Source organism: Bombus huntii, chromosome 14 (genome assembly GCF_024542735.1).
Source record: "Bombus huntii isolate Logan2020A chromosome 14, iyBomHunt1.1, whole genome shotgun sequence".
Lineage (NCBI taxonomy): Eukaryota > Metazoa > Arthropoda > Insecta > Hymenoptera > Apidae > Bombus > Bombus huntii.
Window position 1 is genome coordinate 1,898,627 of NC_066251.1, and position 21,285 is coordinate 1,919,911.

A 21,285-nucleotide genomic window follows, 5' to 3' on the forward strand; every position below is an offset into this window, starting at 1 on the left:
TCAGCATAGTTGGATGAAATCGACCTGATTTTTCTTTAGTTGTTCAATTACAATTAAAGTAATAATGCAAACCTAAATGGTACACATGTGCGAAAAAAAGGTTTATTGTAATGCAGCTTTTTAACCATACTCTTTTGTATGAATTTATCATTTATTGGGAAATTAATATTTTAACTATATAAGAGTAGTAAAATTGGTGGAAAACAAATTGAATTCAATGAAATTCATAAATCTAATTACATAATATTACCATATCTAATTACTATGTAGCTTAAAGAAAATCTATATGATTCGCGTAGTTATAATTTTGTAAAAGACTGTGGATGTTTTAGATAAATATAATTTTATTAATTTTTTTAAATGCTGAGAATAGGACTAATAACAACTGTCAATGGTTATTGTCATCTCTTTAATTGATATAAAAATATACTAATTAAAAATTGTGTTCAAAATTATTAGATTTAATTTGCACATGCAAATATAATATAAAACATTTGCACATGTCTAATAGTAATAGATATTACATATTTATTTTTAAAATAATAGTCTGTGTAGTTGATTTAAGATTAATATATACCGAAACGTTTTCAACACAAGTATTATATTTTCAAATATATATAAGATTTTTTCTTTTAAAGAAGAATCAAATTTTTGTCATATTTGATCGAAAGTGTATTCCATATTATTTTTATAATCGCATAAATTAATATGCAATAATCACTGATAGTAACAAATATTGTATAAAGTATGTATATAATGCTCTTTATAGTATATTATATAGTACAGTATATTTTAAACCTATGATTTGCTATTACAACTTCATAAATCTATAAATATATCGAATGATAATAGATAAGATATTGAGTGAGTGAAGAAATGTCACTACACATCTGTAAATTTATGTATTTTTCAAGTCAAAAAAGATTTGAATTATTTAATATACTGCTCAATACTTTAAATCTTCTGTCTAATTTTTTCTTCTCGTGATATTAATCGGCATTAGGAAGCTATACATATTTACAAATATTATAAAATTAGTTGTAAATAAATTATAAAAAATATCAAATAATATTTGGGAGTGCTACAAAAATAATTAAGTAAAACTTTTTTCTCGATATGTTCATATGTTACTAATATTCAAATAGAAATATTCGCGCGCGGGAACTTGCGTGTTGAAGTAGAAAAGAACGCGCGCGACGATTCATATGGGAGGCGATGCTTGCGCGAGTGGTTTAGTGAAAATTCACCATCTTTATCGATGTTATCAAAAATGATTCTTCCATTATGCGGATCAATAATTTAGTAATTTTTCGATTTTTATACTATGTTTACACTCTCAACAATTTATTATAAGAACAAATATTATTATTTATACATATATTTTTACAGGTTAGAATTTCGTTTATACTTTTATGGTATTAGTTTTCATCTTAGAACTAAGTAAAAACATTTGAAATGATACTTATTGACAAGAATAGCTATATATTAGCAAAAAGTCAGTTTGACCGGTGGATGCCGATCAAAAGTGATGGTATGTATAAAAAATAACGCTGACTCTAAAGTAAAAATTTTCTCGAAGACAAAAGAATCTATATATTACAAATATCTCAATATGTAATAATTTAGAAATTTTACTGGGATTTTACTTTATCGTTTATAGAGACAAAATTCTATATTTCGTCCAGAATAAAAATAATCTATAATTCCATAACTACGTTAGATTTTGATTCCAACCGCTACTAATGTTGTACTCCTGTACTAAATCGACAACATCGCATGTGACACGAAAATGGTAAAGGGATTGTCTGATTCCTTAAATCGTAAACTATTAAAAAACGTTGCGTGTCAGATTTAATCTGTTTTTTGTTACGATTTTATAACGTCATTGTGTCTGCCAATTTTCATAGATTTTGATGATTATCATTTGCCGAAACAATAATTTTCAAGTTTCTGTCGGTAATATATATTTTGTTTTTTTCTTCTTTTTTTATTACGATTTGATTATAATTTAGTATAGAATGACGTCAAGTAACATTTTTAAATTATTCGAGTAATAAACAGTTTTTATATGCATATATATGTGCATGCTATGTTTAATCTATAATACTTAGTTACAATTTCTCCACAACAGAGGGAAGCACTTCATAGGTTGGTTGATTTTGGTACGTAAAGATATTGTTTATTTAAAATATTTTTTATAACAATATATTATTATTAATATAGAGATAATTAGTTGGCTACATACTTTTTCCATAGTGAAATACTGTTGCAATTATTTAAATAATTCCGAAACTACAAAATCGATAAAAGGTTTAAATACATGCTAGTGTTTGTTTAAGATATGTGGTATAATTTGTTTACATATTTATTTTCAAAAAATAGAGTAAAAAGGTATTAAAAATGGATTTATAGAGATAGACATGAATCAGGTTCAGCAGGTTTCTTAAATAATGTTGAAATATTTTATGAATTTAATAAATAGCATTTTAAAAATTTTGCCTAATTGAGGTTAATATTACTAATTATCTTGCTAAAATTCAGTTAATCCTGTTTTGTTAGAAATTTATGTTGCAATAAAGTATGTTATGAGGTTAACAATATGTGCACATGTATATAAGAAAGTATACATTTTACGTTTTTTGTTAAAAAAAAAAAATATACATATTCATTTTCGTTTGTCATAGACTTGTCACATAGACTACTATTCGGTTTTTTATCTGAAAAGTTATGAACGTAAAATTACATATAATTGAAATGTTTTAATAGCTTTGCATTGTAAATTACATTTAAATATTTTGACCTCTTCGAGGTAAACGAAAGTATAATCAACTGCAATTATTCGTTATCACGAATACTGCAACTATATCGAATGACTCATTAAAAAAATGTTCCTTACTTAAAAATGCATATACGATAGCGTAAATTGTTTCTTCCGTGTTAGACTTAACACGTCGCATATTGTAGTTTGTAATAATATGATCATAAAATGGTTATAAAATTTCGAGAGAAGTATGATTCTTATTTTCTCTGAAATTTTATATTTCAAGGACAAATATTTGCGAATGTAAATAAACGTATTTATTATCGCATTAAATAACTGAAAAACCTCAACTTGTCAGACTGTTGTATTAAATATTACTATAACAACAAAATTTTTTTTACTAAAAAATTATTTTTTCGTCAGGATCACTTTGCCATATTATTTCACACACATAAATGTTTATTAATGACAATTATTGCACAGAATAAACATTGATGCATTTGTATGTAAAAGAAGATCAAAAGACGTTTTTTAAAATTTCAATATCTCGTATGTCTATATGTAGAAAATTCTTTTTATCACTATCGCATTTTATTTCAACATAATTATACCGCTCGAAGAATCTACTTATAACTGTTATTACTTTTCAGACTTGAGATGAATCATAAAACGTTAACAGCGAAATATTTGTCACAATCGTAGAGGATAATTACATAAGCGGATCATTTTAAACAAGACACTCTATATAACTGATCATACTATAAGGTAATATTCAACGTATTTATTACACTTTTTCACAAGACCCGAAACAAATAATAAGAAAAGAAAGTTTCGTAAAAGGCAGATTGTATACGTCGCAGCAAATGATGCAAGATGTTACCAGTCGCGCAGTCAGCGCCCGATTAAACCTCGCTGCGTCGCGGGAACGGTTGCGCATTGAACGTGTGCGCATGCCGCGCGTGCGTGCTGCGAAAGTGGTGCTACAGTGGCGCCAGTAATGGCGGCGGAAAACACGCGCGCACGCCAACACCGCCGCCGGTTTGTTTCTCCACGCCTCTACCTCGCCTCCACCACCGCCACCGCCACCGCCACCGTTCTCACGACTCGCGGGTAAGTACCCTCACACTCCAATCAGTCTGCACTCGCATGTCCACGAGGTTGCTCGCACGGGCCTGGCGCCTTCCTCTTGTACTCACCCCTCTCTTGCACCTGGCTCACCACGTTTAGTGCATTACCAGAAACCCGTACCCGGGTGACCGAGCCACTAGTTGAGGTACTCGTCGGGTATTATCATTCGTCGAGAGGTTAGGTCGGAGTGACCTATAGTGGCGGGATTATATGACTCGTTTGAATTTGAATTCACCCGCGTCGCATCGTTCCGTCCATTATCGTTCAGTTAACTTTTTCAAATACGTTGTAACGTGATTAACGGGTTTCGTACGACAGGCCACGACAGCTGTCAAACGAGTTTACGAGTTTATCGGAGGTTTACGCCGCACGTCGAACCGCGTGACAACCCACGCGTTGAGGTTAGGTTGTTCGCTGTCTAACGCGCCTTTTTCGAATAGATTCCTCGCCACGTTACACGGTAAATCGATTTATGCGGATATTAGTGCGAAGGAACTGTTAGTGATAAGAACACGTTTCCTAAGCAACGGATAAGAGAACAATGGGATCCGTGAAAATAGAGTGAATGTTTTCGAACGGTCGTATTTCGTGCAGTGACTTCTTTGGTGTACAGCAAAATGTACGCGTGATGGTGATTAATATATACGCGCATTTTATACACATTTATACACATGTACACATATGGAAGATATAAATGCATAGGCATTTTTATTTTTCATCGATCTTGAAATGTTGACAACCGATCAAACCAAGGTTAGCCTGTTGCGTCGTTGCATTGCCAGTGTTCATTTTTAGATGATTCGTCCTCGAAATTTGAAGGCGTTTCTAATGTCTCTGATAATATTTCAGTACATGCATATCTTTCCTCGTTATGCTTAAACACACACGAATATTAAATAATCGGGTAATTAACTTGGCTAAATTTGTCAAACGTTATAAAGACAATGTTTGTCGTTGTACGTTTTAATATCTTTAGTAGAAAGGATTTGCTACAGCATGTAAGAATAAATCATAGGAATAATTGGCAGAATATAAAACGATACTGGATAGCTATTAAAACATGGATTTTTTAACGTTATGTTTTTAGTATATTGTTATGAATTTTTCAAAGTTAAATTCTCACTATGTTATTTCCTATTTACGATGCATAATAGTCTATGCTTGATTTCCCGAGCATAAAATATTTAGCATAAAAAGAAGGAGATTTTATAAAAGGTGAAATTATGAAATCCGAGAGTAATTTTCATTCGTTATTGCCCACTGGTTGTACAGAAAATAAATAATCGCTGAAAACATTGGTCGATAGCATACGATTTAACGAGTATATTACAAAGATTAGCTTTGAGCGATGCAGCATGGATAATCGTACGTAGAATATTAAAACGGTAAATTTTTTATTGAAAAACCAATTTCTAAAGCCATAAAATTCGACTACTTTCTCGAATTTCAGTCCTATCTTCTCGCTGAAATTCAGCGGTAAGTAATATTATTGTGTAATGTAACGCGGATTGCAATTAAATTTCGATGACGATAATATACAGAGTGACGCAAATTGTTAAACGTTGTTACGTTAAACAAATAAACGTGAACACCCGCAAAGCATCGAAACACACGGGTTTACTCGATTCCTCTGGACTTCTTTCCGATGCCTTCCGACGCCTACTTTATTCCACTTTTCAATATATTTGATCAAACGAGAGAGAAAAGTTGATACAACTGCGATCGATGCAGTTGCTCGTGGATCAAATTCGATAGCTCTCGTTGAAAGACTAGAAGGAGCAGAAATCGAAGTCATTTGTTGGTCGAGTCATTAACTATATCGTGTTCGATTGTCTTCAATAGCTACAATTACTATATTGCGTTATCTTATTTTGCCTGTCGTTTCCTTTACGACTTTCTATCGGTCGTTTTCCAGTGATTAATACATGCTAATTTGAAACATTTAAATATGTAACTTGTAAAACCTATCTAAAGAAAGGTTTCGAATATCTTTCATTCGCGTTCTCTCTATTTTGTACTCGACTCTTTTCTCTAAATAAAATATTTTTCTCACCTGATAATCATGAAAAGACGAATATTTTCTTAAATTTCAATGCCGGTATGTTGTTGTGGATATACGAGAAGTTTAAAAGCGAACAATATTATATCAAGACGACCAGCTGTTTGGTAATCGAATCTTGTTCATGAATATTTTGCTTTCTAGATTTTTAAGCAAGTTTCAAAGCAATTTCGAAGCATATGTTAGAAAAGAAGTCCGAGGAATTCTCGACGCGCGAATTTCTATCACCATACGTTATTCAAGCGTATCTCCGTACTATCTAATAAAATAATTGTATTAAACGGAGATTTCAGCTTGCCAGTAGCTAAAGAGGTTGAGCAAAAACTATTCGAATAAACTGTCGTAAGTACTGTTTCCCACCAAGTCGAATTCCTTACGATCGTTCCCGGCGCATACTTCTAATTTCTCTGTTTGAATTTCCAGCGACAGATTACTTGGAATATAGAAACATTTCCTGTGACTGTCATTTATATCACTAACGAAGAAATTTAATAACGCTGCCACGCCGATTCTTATTTAGAAAATCTTTGTCTGCGAAAAGACCACGACCGTGCGCATCCGTACGAATATATAACGACGCTGGATTTGGTATTAAACAGTACTTACAAAATCAACACACACTTCACACACTTTTCATCGACTACTCACCGTCGTGTCGCCATGTCGTTGATCGAATTTCGATATTTTCTCACCGCGGTTTAACGCCGCGAAAAATCGGTACGCGCGAGGATGGTCCAAGGAAGATTGAGAAATGGAACACGCCGATATCTGTTCTAGATGGATAATTCTGCGTATGTGCCGAATCATCTACCGCCGCCATCCCTGGTCGTGTTTTCACAGGCCGGGGGGCTGCCGGAGGCTCTGAGAATGCAAAGACCCTTCAATCCACAAGTTAGTGTCCTATCGTCCTCGCCTATACGCCTAAGCCTGTCTTTGCTTTTCTACTCCTGTTTGTTTACCTATGTGAAGATCTGGTGAAAATAATATTTCCAACAACACGTCACAGAGCGACGATTAGCCCCGGTATTCTCCTGACACGGCTTCTTTTCTCTTCCCTTTTTTTTTTTTTTTTTAAATCATTGCCTTTCCACAACTACAGTAGCTTAACGCGTGTATAAGAAAATTTGTACGCTGGTAAATCCGATCTATCGTCACACGATCGTTTTTATTTCCAACTTTTTAAGGACAAGATTTCAATGCCGTTGTCGCTTCTTACGAATCTTTTTCTTTTATTCTTTTATTTAATTCCCCGATCTTCTCTTCTCCATTTTGTTAAATCGTCGCTCCAGTGTTTATAATTACTGTTGCTTGATCCTTGTTCCAAATATTATTTTAACCAGTCTAGGCGAGAACTATTGCAACTAAAACAGAATGGGTACTTTAAATTGACATTTTAACGTTAACTATGCCTTTAAGAAGGAAGAGAATGATATGTTTATAATTACGATATTAACTATTTGAACTTTTATGTAATAGACTTTTTGCATACGAAACTCGGTGACCAGAGTGACTAGACGAGGATATAGGAAAACAGATTTTTACATGGAAATAAAAAAAAAGGAACGTTATTCTCTGGCGATATACGTACTTTGGATAATTTATTGCGAATTCATTTTCCTACTATATCATAGTGAATAATAAAAGGCTGCTGGCCGATCTTTATGCTTCGAAAAATGTCAATTTCAATGGACCAACTGCAGTTGCCATCGTTTCGACCGCTAGCCGCTTTATGCACACCAATGGTAATTAATGCACGCTTTGAATAGGGATTTTGCTGAATGTGTACGAACGAATGTAGTACATATATGCATGCACGAATCGTAGAGAACAAGTTGTTGTAGACAATTCATTATTTTACATTTTGATGGTAATGTAAAGAAGCATAATTATATAACTGAATTGGCGATGCGTCGCAAACTATCGTAAGTATTAGATATCGTCCGTAGATGTATTTATATCGAAGTATCACCATGGCAAAATCACACTTTAATAATTAACGATCGAACACGGTACGTTTTATCTTAATAAAGACAGCGTATAATTTTATACAGCGTACACGAACATCCTTGCGAATGATCGTAGATACTTAAACAGATTTGTATTTCATCCAAAGCCAGTTGCTTTTTACCATGTTTATCCACGTAAGACGTAACATTGTATACAAAGAAAGTTTAGAAAACAGGAAAGGGAAAATGGTTGAATCTGTCTATGTTGGCAGTGTTAAGAAATCACTTGCTGGTATAGGTATACAGCTGTACTTGTTTATAATTAAATAGTTGCCTAAAAACAGAGGCGATTATTCATCGATAGGAAGACAATGAAATAATATCCATCGGGGCGTTGGAAAATGTATATTTTTAAAGTGTTTATTAACGAGCTCGTTTAAATACACGTCACAGAGGGATATTGTATTATTGAAACCGATTGCAGTGTATGCTTGGAATAAAAATAGGGGCTCGCTACCTTTCGAGACACGTACAAAACGATTGATTGGAATCGGATAATAAAACGTGGCAGCATATCAAAATTCGGTGCCGTTAAAAAATGAGATAATTTCGTTGGAAATTAATCGCGGCGGAACGACGAAATTTGTACGCGTTTTTGATCAGAGAAAGAGAGTGGAAGAGGGAAACAAAAAAAAATATCTTGTAAATATGCAAAAGCGTGTGGCTATCGACCCGTCAGCAGTTTCAAAAAGACAATTACTATATCGTAACTGAAAAACTACATTGTACTCGATCGTCTGGAAAAACTACAATTTTCACGATTACCACGCCTTGTCCGCTCTGTCTTTTCTTCCTTTACTTTTGTCACTTCTCGTCGATCTTCGGTGTCACTGAGTTCTAGCGACGAAAACACTCGACGATCCGAAGCATTTAAATTCAACCTCATTTTTCGTAATTCAATTTTATCAGAGAAAAGGGACATCTTGCTCGGTGAATTGCGAGAAGCTGGCGAAAGCGTACGGAAGCTTGCAGAAACTTCATACGAACGTGTCACGTGAATTCTGAAACGAATATGGTTTGCGACAAATAAAAAAATACGCACACGTTCCTACGTATTAGCGAGACTGTCCTTGACACTGGTTCCACTCTTTCTTTGTTAACTTTCTCGATTAACTTCCACGTACATCCTCAAACTTTACCAATGAATAATCAAATCTCGTTACAGTACTGAAAAATTTGCAAAATGCTTTACACGACACGCGATGTGTATCGGGATTGGCAACTAAGCGACTGCGGATTTTGTCAATAATTTCGTCATTTAGTTGCCAAGCCAATACATGGAAACTTTCTGTCCTAAGTACTTGAGGTACACACTGTGTGCAACAGAAAAAGTCTCAAGCATTTTCTTCTGAAAGATTGCAGCAACCACCATCGTGTAATTGAAGTAATAACGAATGACTAATAAATGAGTAATCGGACGAATGTAGAAATGCGGGCATCGACAAACGAGAACCTCATTTCCTCGTATAAAAGAATAATAAACTAATCGTGCCGTACTAATTCCCGTATAACTGGTCGGCTGCATCATTATTGCCTCGATGAAATGTTTATCCGGAAATCGCCTATCGGATGCGACGAGTTGGCGATTTTCTGCCAGCTTTTTAACCGTTTGGCCGGCGACTCCGTTTCCAGGAATAATATTAAAAACGTCAGGAATCTTGATCGGTACAGCCATTCGGCGCTCGGAATATTATATCGAAATTGAAATGTAATAAGTTTAATTAAAATCACACATGGTGCTCGTGCCATGTATTAATCATAACTAATGACCGTGCGCCATGTAATTAATTTGTGATTTTTAATTAATCGCTCGGCAATGCATAACAATCGCCAACGATTTTTCAAAAAATACACCTTTGTTCCGGAAATGTTTACACCTACGCTTCGGTTACGATGAAATTCGTTACTTTCCGTCGGTAGCGTTACATTCTGCTACTTTTTCCTTCGATCAAAGAGCTTGCGATAAACGATAAGCGATTCTTGCACAGGTTTGTTCTTATTCGCGAAAGCAGAAAAATATAGCGTTTTCGATGCTGTTCGGTGTTTCTCAATCGTTTCAAAGAAAATATTCATCGTATCGCGTAATTGCTCGGCGTATCTGTAATTAGTTGTAATTAAACGACAAAGTTGCGCGTCTCTGGTCGAAAGTGTTTGTTGCGAGCTCTTTCATTTTTTGAGAAATTAAATTCAAATGTCCATAGATTCGACTTTCTTTTTTTCTTTTGTAAACGTGTATTTCGTGACAGTAACCGAACTTTGAAATATTCGAATTTGTAGTTCTGTAAAGACGTAATACGCTATTTTAAGTTATATTTTCAATAGAATATTTTAAACTAAGGGGCAGGGGCGTAATAAAAATAAATACGTTGAAAATCTTTTACATGCAACTATTACATGTACGAACATTGTGTGCGAAAATTTGTCAAGATATCGCATCTGAATCCTCCAGCATGAATTAACCAACAACGTTGAATATTTACAATATTTTAACAGCTGTAATTTGTAACTGGTAAATTCAACAATATCGTTAATCGTCAATTTATAGTGCAACAGGCTCCTGTTAAATACAATGAAATCGAGAGTAGCTTTTAAAAACGTTTCAAGAATGAATTGACCAGAAATAAAAGGAACAACCGTTGGGTATAAGAATTTGCGAATGTAGCCACTTTGTTGTCAAATTTCAACGTTTCTCTCGTCCGATTTTTAAACATATATTCACGCACATCTAAACTCTAAAATCGTACAAACGTAGCGTAAGCGTAGGATGTTGGGCAGAACACCTACGCGACCAGGAATATCGATTTGATAGTGCGTAAGCATTGTTCAAATATTGGTATTCGATTTTCGATCGGTAATAAGTAGATACGTTTCCATTTCTGTTTAAAATGCAATTGCTCTTTCGTAGAAATATTAACGGCTGATGCGGAACCGGCTGGATCATTCGCACGAATTTTTCCATCCAGCCAAATATCCTACGTAGACAGATATTTGTCGAAAAACAAATTCCACTTAATATTTGTCCAACTCTAAATATGAATGTTTAGCGGTGTAATGACGATTCTATTTGTTGTTGGAAAGTGTGACACACAGCTATACAAAGGATGATCAATATTAAATCAAAATTAATGAAATACTGATGTCGCAAACATCACGTAGGCAGATAATGCAACGTCGTGTCAATATTCCGTGTATATTATAAATACGAGTAGTGCATCGATCCTGCCTCGTTCTTCGAGTTCTCGTGTCGATCGTATTTTTCTATCGTTGAAAAATTCCAAATTTTCGCGATACTTTTTTTCCTAAGCGCAGGACAACATGCGATTCTTTGTTTCAATTCTTTGCTGCAAGTTTTACTATGCGTAGGTCTTTTCGTTTGTTCTATTTTTTTTTCTTTTTTTTTTTTTTTTTGAAGACGAAGTGTATAAATCTGTTAGATAAAAAATATGAGATCTAATTTTATAGGAGAAACTTTGGTTCCAGATAATTTGTCTTTTATTCGTTTTTACTCGTTTTAATACTCGTGTCGTTTCGCGCGATATTCTTTGCAGTGGGCGAGATCGATAATTGATGAATGGAAAAACTGATTGCGTTAATAATTTAAAACAGAAAATTTGATAAACAGATAATTTGATGCATTAAATACAATTAGGGTAGGCGAATGATAAAACGTTATTCGTAATTAAAGTAGGTATTTTATTCGTGTGCAGCTTTTAAATAAATATATCTGGATTATAATATTTTTCTATATTCTTCTTCCACGTATTTACTTATTCGTTAAAATTTCATTTCAAGCAACCGTTGTATATTTCGTGTCCTCTCTGATTAACGAGGATATAGAGGAATAACATAGAATGGAAATTATTCTACAAGCTCGAGGAAATACTAATTTCTACGTGTCTAATGTACATCACGACAATAGTGTTTCGATGTTGCAAGTTGTAGGAAGAAAATTACACTGCGAATAATACACGGTTAATCCATTTTTTTTTTTTTCGTCGAAGAGAAGAGAAAATAAGAAATTGAATTAAATCGATGTACAATGTCACTGAACGATCTAAAAATATATATCGTTTCTTTCGAGGTCTATAGACGATATTTTTGTTTCTACAAACTTTTTATTATTAGGTTGTTCGAAATGTTTCTTTCCTTTGGTAAGAAAATAATAGACGCACAATGTTTTTTTGTTTTGTATTAGTTTATTGAATTATGCACGAACGTAATGATAGAAATAGAACGAAATGGATGATACGTAGTTCAGTAAAATAATATAAAACAGAAATTGTTGTTTATCTATTATCGTCTTATGAAACGAAGGAAACTTTCCGGACAACCTAATACAGGACGATTGTTGGGCTTCTTATTTTCAGCAGATTGTAATTTCACGAATTTGCGTTGAAACGTTCATCGATGAAACGTACAACAGCAAATCCTGTTATCAAATATAAAACGTAAAATAATTTCGTGCATTGCCAAATAAAATTCTAAATGCGGTGTATAAATCCAACAGAAAACCATAATTAACGAAACAACGCAGAAATTATTGGACAACCTAATATTTATCCAATTAAAAAAAAAAAGAACTTTTGATATCGTTACGCTAACGTAGCAGCGAGGAAAGACGGTTTGATGTAAAAATTCAATTTCATGAAATATCGCGATGCTACACGTAGATTTGTAAAGAATTCTCAACAGTCGTTCCTCTGATAATCCGATAATTCTCATTTTCTAAATTAACGTAAAACAGAAATTGTTGTTTACCTATTATCACCTTATGAAACGAAAGAAATCTTCCGGACAACCTAATATTTATTTAATTAAAAAAGAAAGAACTTTTGATATCGTTACGCTAACGTAGCAGCGAAGAAAGACGGTTTGATGTAAAAATTCAATTTCATGAAATATCCTGATGCCACACGTAGATTTGTAAAGAATTCTCAACAGTCGTTCCTCTGATAATCCGATAATTCTCATTTTCTAAATTAACGTAAAACAGAAATTGTTGTTCACCTATTATCACCTTATGAAACGAAAGAAACCTTCCGGACAACCTAATATTTATTTAATTAAAAAAGAAAGAACTTTTGACATCGTTACGCTAACGTAGCAGCGAAGAAAGACGGTTTGATGTAAAAATTCAATTTCGTGAAATATCGCGATGTCACACGTAGATTTGTAAAGAATTCTTAACAGTCGTCCCTCTGATAATCCGATATTTCTCGTTTTCTGAAATATCCGGCAAAATTCGTGGATAAAACTTGCGATATTATATAACCGGATATCTCATTTGCAGTATGCGGGTATTTCTATGAATTCGAGCACATTGAAATAGCGTATAATACCAAAGCAATATGGCATTATACTGTTAATAACGCGAAACCACTGTGTTATAATAATCCGTCAAAATGTGAAGCTTCCCCCCGTCAGTTGTATCATTCAATTCGCCGTGATTGACGAGTCTATTAAGCTGGCATAGTGAATGCCTCGATGGAAATCAACGAGTTCTGTTTTGTAACGTTTGTAATAATGGAACACCAGGCCACGGTAAATGTCATCGTTGCGAATCCACTCGATCGCTATCGAAATCTTTCGAACATTTAGTACACGTTCTGTTTGCCCTTTTCTCAAACGAGAAATTAAATTAACGTTATCATGTATTTTTAATAGAAACTGTCATCTTTCCTTTTGTCTTTTCTTTGGCAAAGTGTTTTGGCGAGCGTAGCGACCAACGTAGGTAAAGTAAAAGGACAGAAAGCTTCAAACAAAAGCATCTTACGCTCTGTTCCATGTAAAGATGTTCGTTTCACGAATGAAGTTTAAATAATACTGCGCCAGCCGCTGTACGTATTATACTTTTGATAGATCTCTAGTGTAACCTTGCAAGTTTCTGTAATGAGATTTATAGTTGAGATTATAATTAGATGGAACTTTGGAAAAATTTATGAGCAACGATCATGAAGATAGAGGAAAAACCATTTAAGTAAGAAATGTTTCCTAAAAATATATGAAGTAAATTGGCGTAAGATTTCTACACAGTAACGTATCAGATAATTAACGTACGGTCGTAATATCCAATTAGAAGCGTTTCCTTTCTTCAATTATGAATTGCAAAGCAGAAATTTGAAACGATTCGTGTAGTGAGTAAATTTAATATTAAAACCTTTAATTACATTATATTATGTAGAATAATTAATATTTAAAATATTCTATAAACGGCAATTTCGTTCATACCAGTTATTACACGCTAGCTATAAACTTGAAAGAGTTTAATTATGCCAAGTTTGTTAATAAACTGGTTAATTAAGTAAAAAATAATATTTAAATAAGTTGCGAGCTTGAGATACGCGTTCTAAGATTCCAAACATTTTTCCTTACATTAATTCCTACAACTAAACTTTAATTAGCTACAATGTTGCTTGTCTGATAGTTAATAAGTTATTGACGATAACTTTTATGCCCGCTTGTACGTGTGATGGTAACCCAGTTCCGTGTAAGCATAGGAATATAAATTTGTGTAAGTATCTACAATCTAACAATCGCAAGTTACAAGAATAACACAGTCTACGCCTAATTTTCTAATTAAGCTACTACAGTCTATCAAAATCAACTAACGATCCAACCACTTTTTCACGGTAGTGTATTTATCCCATAACAATCTCTCCGTGACTAATGATATTCTTCTTTATTGTCCAGGTGACCGACTCGAAGGATCTCCAAGTGCCGTTCAGCACTGCGGCTTCTCTGGGTTACGGCCTCCATCATATGCTCCACTTGCCGCCGCAATTTTTGCACCCTCTGGATCACCGTTTACCGTTCGGAGGGTTCAGGCCCCTGGGGCCATCGGCTTTCGCTCCGCCGAGCAAGTGTCTGAAAGTGGAAACAGGAAACGGCCCGGTCACCGGTTCCGGTTTGCCAAGTATCGGCTCATTGTCGAGCATGTCGAACATGTTCTCGCCTTCGTCGTTGTCCTCGGCCAGCGGAGGCGCCGTCGTCTCTGTTTCTGGAGCGTCGGCGAGCATCGGAGGCGTCGGAGGCGTCGGAGGCGTCGGAGGAGGTGCGAGCGCGGCAGCGGCACAGGAAGTCGCACCGCAGAGTCCCGCTGGCTCTACCAGCCGATCGCCTACAGGGACCGGAACCGGTTCGGTTCCTAATCGCGGCACCACTCCGGAGGACGAGGATCGCGATGCGAATGCCACGCCTGGGTCCGAGAACACGGAAAGATCTACGCCTGAGGAGGGACGACCGTATCGACGTGAGTCCGCTTTTCTCGTTTTTCCCTTCTTCTGGCAACAGTTGCGGATTTTTGTGCATTTGTGGCAAATTTAAGTACCGATCAACGTATAAAACGTAGTTTCCATCGCGTCTGAGTCGGTTAACGCTGCAACTACCAGCGTCACCGAAACGAATAATTCGTAATTCATAGATTTGTAATGGCGTACTCTTACGAATAATTTTTGCGTGAAGTATAAGAGTAGTATGGTAGACTGTTCTATTTCCTGCACTCTAATTTCTTTGAAACAAGTTTTGTACTTTAGTCGTGGGTAGCTTTATCGTTAATATCACTGATTCGTTTACACTCTCACTGTATGTCATTTATCAAGCGTGCGTAATATGTAAAAATATATAAAACGTTCAACGCGAAGTTGTTGTGACAGTCGATTTGCGAGGAAGACGTTTAGCTTCAGTTTTCTTGATCGTATCCGTAAGAAAGTGAATTTCAATGCATAAAAATCCGCAATCCGTTCACGAGATTATTCGCTCTTGTAGTTACTCTCTAGATCTTCTTTATCCCTATCTGTCTAATATTTTTCTTGTTCTCTTTCTCAATATTTTTTTGACACTTGTATTATTGGACACGGTCTTACGATCCTCGGTGTTTCGAATATAATGGAATCGCAACTAGCATAGAAAAAGATCCTGTGCTTTTAACTCTATGTTCTATCCTCTTTCTTAAAAGAAGTTAGGCGTTTAATTACGTAATAAAAAAGGGAACAAAAAGAACGAAACGATTAAAGGATTAAAAGTATAATTGAAAAGATAATCGCGCGCGTAAATATTTAATTCTGCATTGTTTTTGCGTTTTCACTCGATGAAACATTTATCCACGATATTACAATTAATAAATATTTTCTCTTTTATACATGTAACGCGACGATGCATGTTCCTTTACATTTTAAATACCGTGTTTTAGCTACGATATCGTCTCGAGTTCGTTTTGCCAGTGTCTCGTGTAATATCTATGGATAGATATCGTTAGTTCTCCTACCTTGAAACTCTTCTAGAAACCTAAGATTTCTCTCAGCGGAGATTGATGATTATTCATATTCATACATATTCATATTCGATATTGAATATTCGTATTTAGTTTTTGTAGTACCGTAGCAGATTCTGTGTCGGATAAATGACAGATGAAAAAATTCTTTATCGCGTGTAAGTTATACGAATGATAAATTAAACGAAACGAATAAGCGTAACATCGGTGGCGTTGAAACGCATTCGAATAATAAAAGAGTATCTTGCTACATCTAACAACGCAGCCGGTAGGTTTCATGATTTTTATGTTGACAAACGTTCTATGTATATACAAAGAGCAGCTGAAACGTATATAGGAATTTGCAGAGGAGGAACCACGAAGATTTGTATGCTTAATCTACCTAAGTCGTTTATTTGAATTCTCAGGGGCGCAACAGCTGTGTCGCGTCTGAAAGCTCACGCGGGCTTTGTTTCCATGTGTTTGCTTATTTTTCGGTACAGTCTTAATTACCGAAAGATAGAGCCATTCATTTTTCTCGGATACGATTCTCGCGGTGAACCATTCTTTCTTTTCTTTTTTTTTCGCTACTCTCTCTCTCTCTCTCTCCCCTCCCCCTCTCTCTCTCTCGAGCTCAACGTTCATCCAGCATTTGGCGAGATTTTTATCGTTCATCCTCTTTGCACTTTGCGTTCGAAGAAAGTACTTTGTCCTTTCGTCGACCAAACAGTTTTCGCTCTGTAAATTCTTTCTCTTATTAAAACCGAAAACAGCACGTAGCGGTCAGCTTTTCCTGTAACTCTCTTTTCCTCTCTTTCTTTCTCTTTCGCCGGCTGTCTGCTCGTTCCACCGCAGCTAATTTTCGTTTGATTGCGAGACGAGAAAAAAAAAAAAAAACGGGGGTTGGAAAAGGTCGAAGGTGTGCAACCTTGGCGTCAAGCAGCAGACTTTTTAGGTTTATTTTTCGAATGGTTCAGCGCCAGGATAACGATGTCCTTTGACCGTGGCGAACCCTATGACGTTAGCCGCGTCGCTAATTAGTCGATATTCACTTTGTGGCGGCGAGTCTGCGTTTCAGAAGGGACACCGATTCCGCAAAACTGCACTCAAGCGGTTTCGAATTGAAGATCCTTTTTTCCCAACTTTTGTAGATTTTTACGCGCGCCTCGCCCAACTGTACTTTCCTCTGCGTTTTGCAATAATTAAGCCCGTAGTATAAACTTGCTTCTAATAAAGCTTCGCACGCTGCATAGCGTTCTTGTCTCGTATACAGGGTGTCGCAGACTTGCGCAACTACGTATTCTCGGAACAACACTTGGGCTTCTAACATCGTCTGCTTTGGTTTACCGGCTTTCTGTAATCCAGATACGCCATTAGACCATTGATAATTTTCAGCCGTGTGTACAGTTAACTGGATATCTGTTAATTATTTCCAAACATATCGGTTCTCTTGCAAATTCGCGTGCTTTCGCAATTGCAAATCTGAAATTCTACCTCTCGATGGATCATAGCCGGCACAAATAAACGTAATCATTCTGCGAACGGATGAAAAAGAATCGAAGAAAACTAAGAGAAAATTGACGACGAGGTTGTTGATTTAACGAAACGACGAAAATAACGTTCGTAGTTGCGCGCTATTACGCGGTATAACGTTAAGACGATATCGACGTGTGTACGCGCGTGAAGATTTTTTTTTAACTGGTAGAAATTAATTGCGTAATCTACGTATAGAGTTGGAGAATTTGCGGGGAAAATCGTGAAATGATCAGCAAATAATTTGATCGTGCGCCTGTGAGCTGTTGGTGTGCGTTTTAAACGCAACGCTGCATCGTAAATGCTCGCATAGCCGCCCGCCCTTTTTGGTAGCCGCGCTCCAGAAGGGTGTTTCAATGTATCGATACCTACGCATGAAATATGTTCATAATCACGATTGACAGGGAATCATGGTAAATAGTCATTTGCTACTCCATTCGCGAATTTACATTACGCCTCTATTTGGATCTGACGGCGCAGAAAAATCTGCAATTAATATTAGTATGCTGGCTATGTATAACTATACGCGTAATCATCGACCTTTTGGCGATACCCATGATTTATCATATTCCGTTACGGGTAAGTATTATTTCTGCCCTGTGTTATAATTAGACGAGAAAAAGATTTATAAAGAGACTTGAGAGCAATCTACAAAGATTTACAAACGGACGAAATATTTCGATAAAGTATAGCGAAATAAAGGGAAGATCTGTTAGGTTTTTCTGTTTAAAGTAAAATGAGATTTAGAGTTGTCAGAGTAGTAGAAACGATGAATTAATCATTTTTCGTAAACATTTTATCCAACTAAATCGCATTATTTTCTTTATATTTTGTTATATATTTTATCGGATAAATGTTTGTCCAAATTATATCCGTATCATTTGAATCTCAATATTTCATTAGGCGGCATAGTGATATTAGCTTGAGAATAAATATAATACACAGTACAAAGATATTTCTACTTACGAACGAAATCCATAAATGCTATCGATTAATTACATTTTTCTATCAAAGTGACGAGCGATGGTCGCGCGAGAAGAAACAGCTTTGGAATTTTCTATCGAAATCAAATCGATTATAGTGTGATCGTGGAACAGGGGCTAAAAAGGATCAAAAAAAAAAAAAAAAAAGCGAAAGGGCGGAGTAAGAGAGATATGAAATATGAGCACGGAAATGCAGATATTTGTCAGGAAATTGATAACTCGAATAAACTCGTCGCAAAACGTTCAAACAGTCTGCCAAACGGGACGATTTTACCTCTTCTCCCGGCGGCAAACCGAACTATGTACAGACATCGGTCGACTACGGCAAATGCGTGATGCGTGCGCGTGTACGTGCGCGTGTACGTGTACACATCCTCGTATGCATCCGCGTATTACGACGATTCGGTATAAAATTCACGCGCTACTCTGATATACTATTCGAACAACTGATTGTACACGAATTTTATAGCTATTTGTATTTTTCGCTAATTCCGTTGTGTAACTTTTGCAGAAATGTGGCATTACGCTGATTGCGCGTAGATTATACCGTAACTTTAGCATAACCGTGTTTTTCCACGTTGATCCCAATAATAAGATCATCATCGTTTTATACGATTTTCAGTTCGCGTTGGAAATATTATCGGTTACCTTTGCTCAATTATCATTAACATTTCGCGTCGGTTACGTGCAAAAATCCGCGCGTATATTCGTATTTCCCGCGATTCTCTGTTAAAAGCATAGTCATCCCTATGGCAACGAGATATCGGCTTGCCTTTTTCGTAGAATTCGAATTCGTAAGAAACACGATCCTTCGCTCAATTTTTTCCCTAAAACGTAAGAAACTGTGTTGGGAAGCAGCTGTGACATCGATCTCGTTTTCGAGGCTCGTAACATTTCGAACATCAAAACAGAATTTTACTTGCGATCGGTTTCTATGCTTTTGCAATTGCGTCAAGTATATAAATGTAGTTTAGTGTTAAAGCAGGGTTCGTTCGATCCGTTTAAACTTTATACAGCGCTGTATGTACCGTGTGTCTTTCGCAGAAAATTTGCAACGTCAAATACAGCCAACGTCTGTGGATGTTCATACAATTTCTCATTGGCAAGGTGGTACATTAGTTTAACACTGATGCACGCCGTGCTTCGTTAACGATCAACGTTATTGGCCCATACTGATTTAGCCTCGGTTACCTAAAATTTATTCGCATTAAAGAATGATTGACGTATTTTGGCGTTTATACGATTTTATTGTAAAATCGACCTAGTAACGCGCACGTTCTCTATGATGCAAAGACTAGCGGAATAATTTATCCTTAACGCGATTTGTTTTTAATAATCGGTCGTATAATCGGCGTGAAATTTGTCCGTAAAAAGCACATACAACTTTCGCGTCTGAATCAAGCAAACGTTTCTTTCACTTATAACTGAGTCGTCGATCATTTCTCTGCTACTTGTACCATTTCTTCACAATGTTAAAACGATCAACTATTTTATCATACAGTTTGATACGTTGTAGCTGTATCTACACTATTTTGGAATATTTAATACGATTTTTAATAAAATTAGCTAGCATTGCGAGGCTTCCAACAATTTTGGAATTTAGTTGACATAAAGAAATTTAAAATCCTTGCGTACGTATCTTGTCATGGCGAAATTTGTTTCAAAAAGCACATACAACTTTCGCGTCTGAATCAAGCAAACGTTTCTTTCATTTATAACTGAGTCGTCGATCATTTGTCTGCTACTTGTACCATTTTTTCACAATGTTAAAGCGATCAACTATTTTATCGTACAGTTTGATACGTTGTAGCTGTATCTACACTATTTTGGAATATTTAATACGATTTTCAATAAAATTAGCTAGCATTTCGAGGCTCTCAACGTATATTAATTCAAATATTTTTGGAATTTAGTTGACATAACGGAATTTAAAATCCTTGCGTACGTATCTTTTTATCGCGTATTACCTTGTTGTTTTTATACAAACATAAAAAGCACGCGATTGGACAGTTCACTGATATACGAGCACGAGTGTCACGGCCCCCTGTCATTTATGTGATGCACGCGGTGCACTTTGCACTTTTTTGTGTGAAAACGCAGCTTGTAGTCGATCGTTCATACACATGATCCGTGCATATTTCCGTGAAATGTCCGAGTGAATAACGAGGGGCTGTGTTTTATTTTATTGTTTTATTATTACAGATTAATTTTCGTTTGATTGTTTCGCGCTGCTATCGAAAGACGTGACGCGAATTTATCGGGTTGAATTTCGTAGGAATTTTATACGATCCAAGTATTAAGTGTATGTGTATATATATATATATATATGTATATATGTTTGTTTTTTTTTTCGTAACATCTTCACGTATCGGAAAATGAAATTTTTGGTGGTGGAAAAATTAGAGAATTTCACGTTATTCGTCGTTATAATAATTACTTTGTCGCTTTAGGATCTCGCCACTGTATAATTCGCTAATTTTCAATGTCGTTACGTTTATTCTCGCTTTTTCTTTGAAAGAATAACGCGTTACAGAATTTCCATTTTGTGCCTCGCAACCGTAAAGAAT

At 35.6% G+C, this 21,285-nt stretch overlaps 1 protein-coding gene across 1 annotated transcript in view; it reads left to right on the plus strand.

The window, feature by feature from the left end:
* The first annotated feature begins 3,877 nt into the window (after window positions 1–3,877).
* The window catches only part of LOC126872909 (E3 ubiquitin-protein ligase Rnf220-like), a 201,987-nt gene continuing 184,579 nt past the window's right edge, over window positions 3,878–21,285 (plus strand). The window contains exons 1-3 of the mRNA XM_050633167.1: window positions 3,878–4,034; window positions 6,726–6,839; window positions 14,645–15,203. Of these exons, the coding sequence (XP_050489124.1) occupies window positions 6,726–6,839; window positions 14,645–15,203 (673 nt within the window). The 5' untranslated portion in view covers window positions 3,878–4,034. The remainder of the gene's footprint in view (window positions 4,035–6,725; window positions 6,840–14,644; window positions 15,204–21,285) is intronic.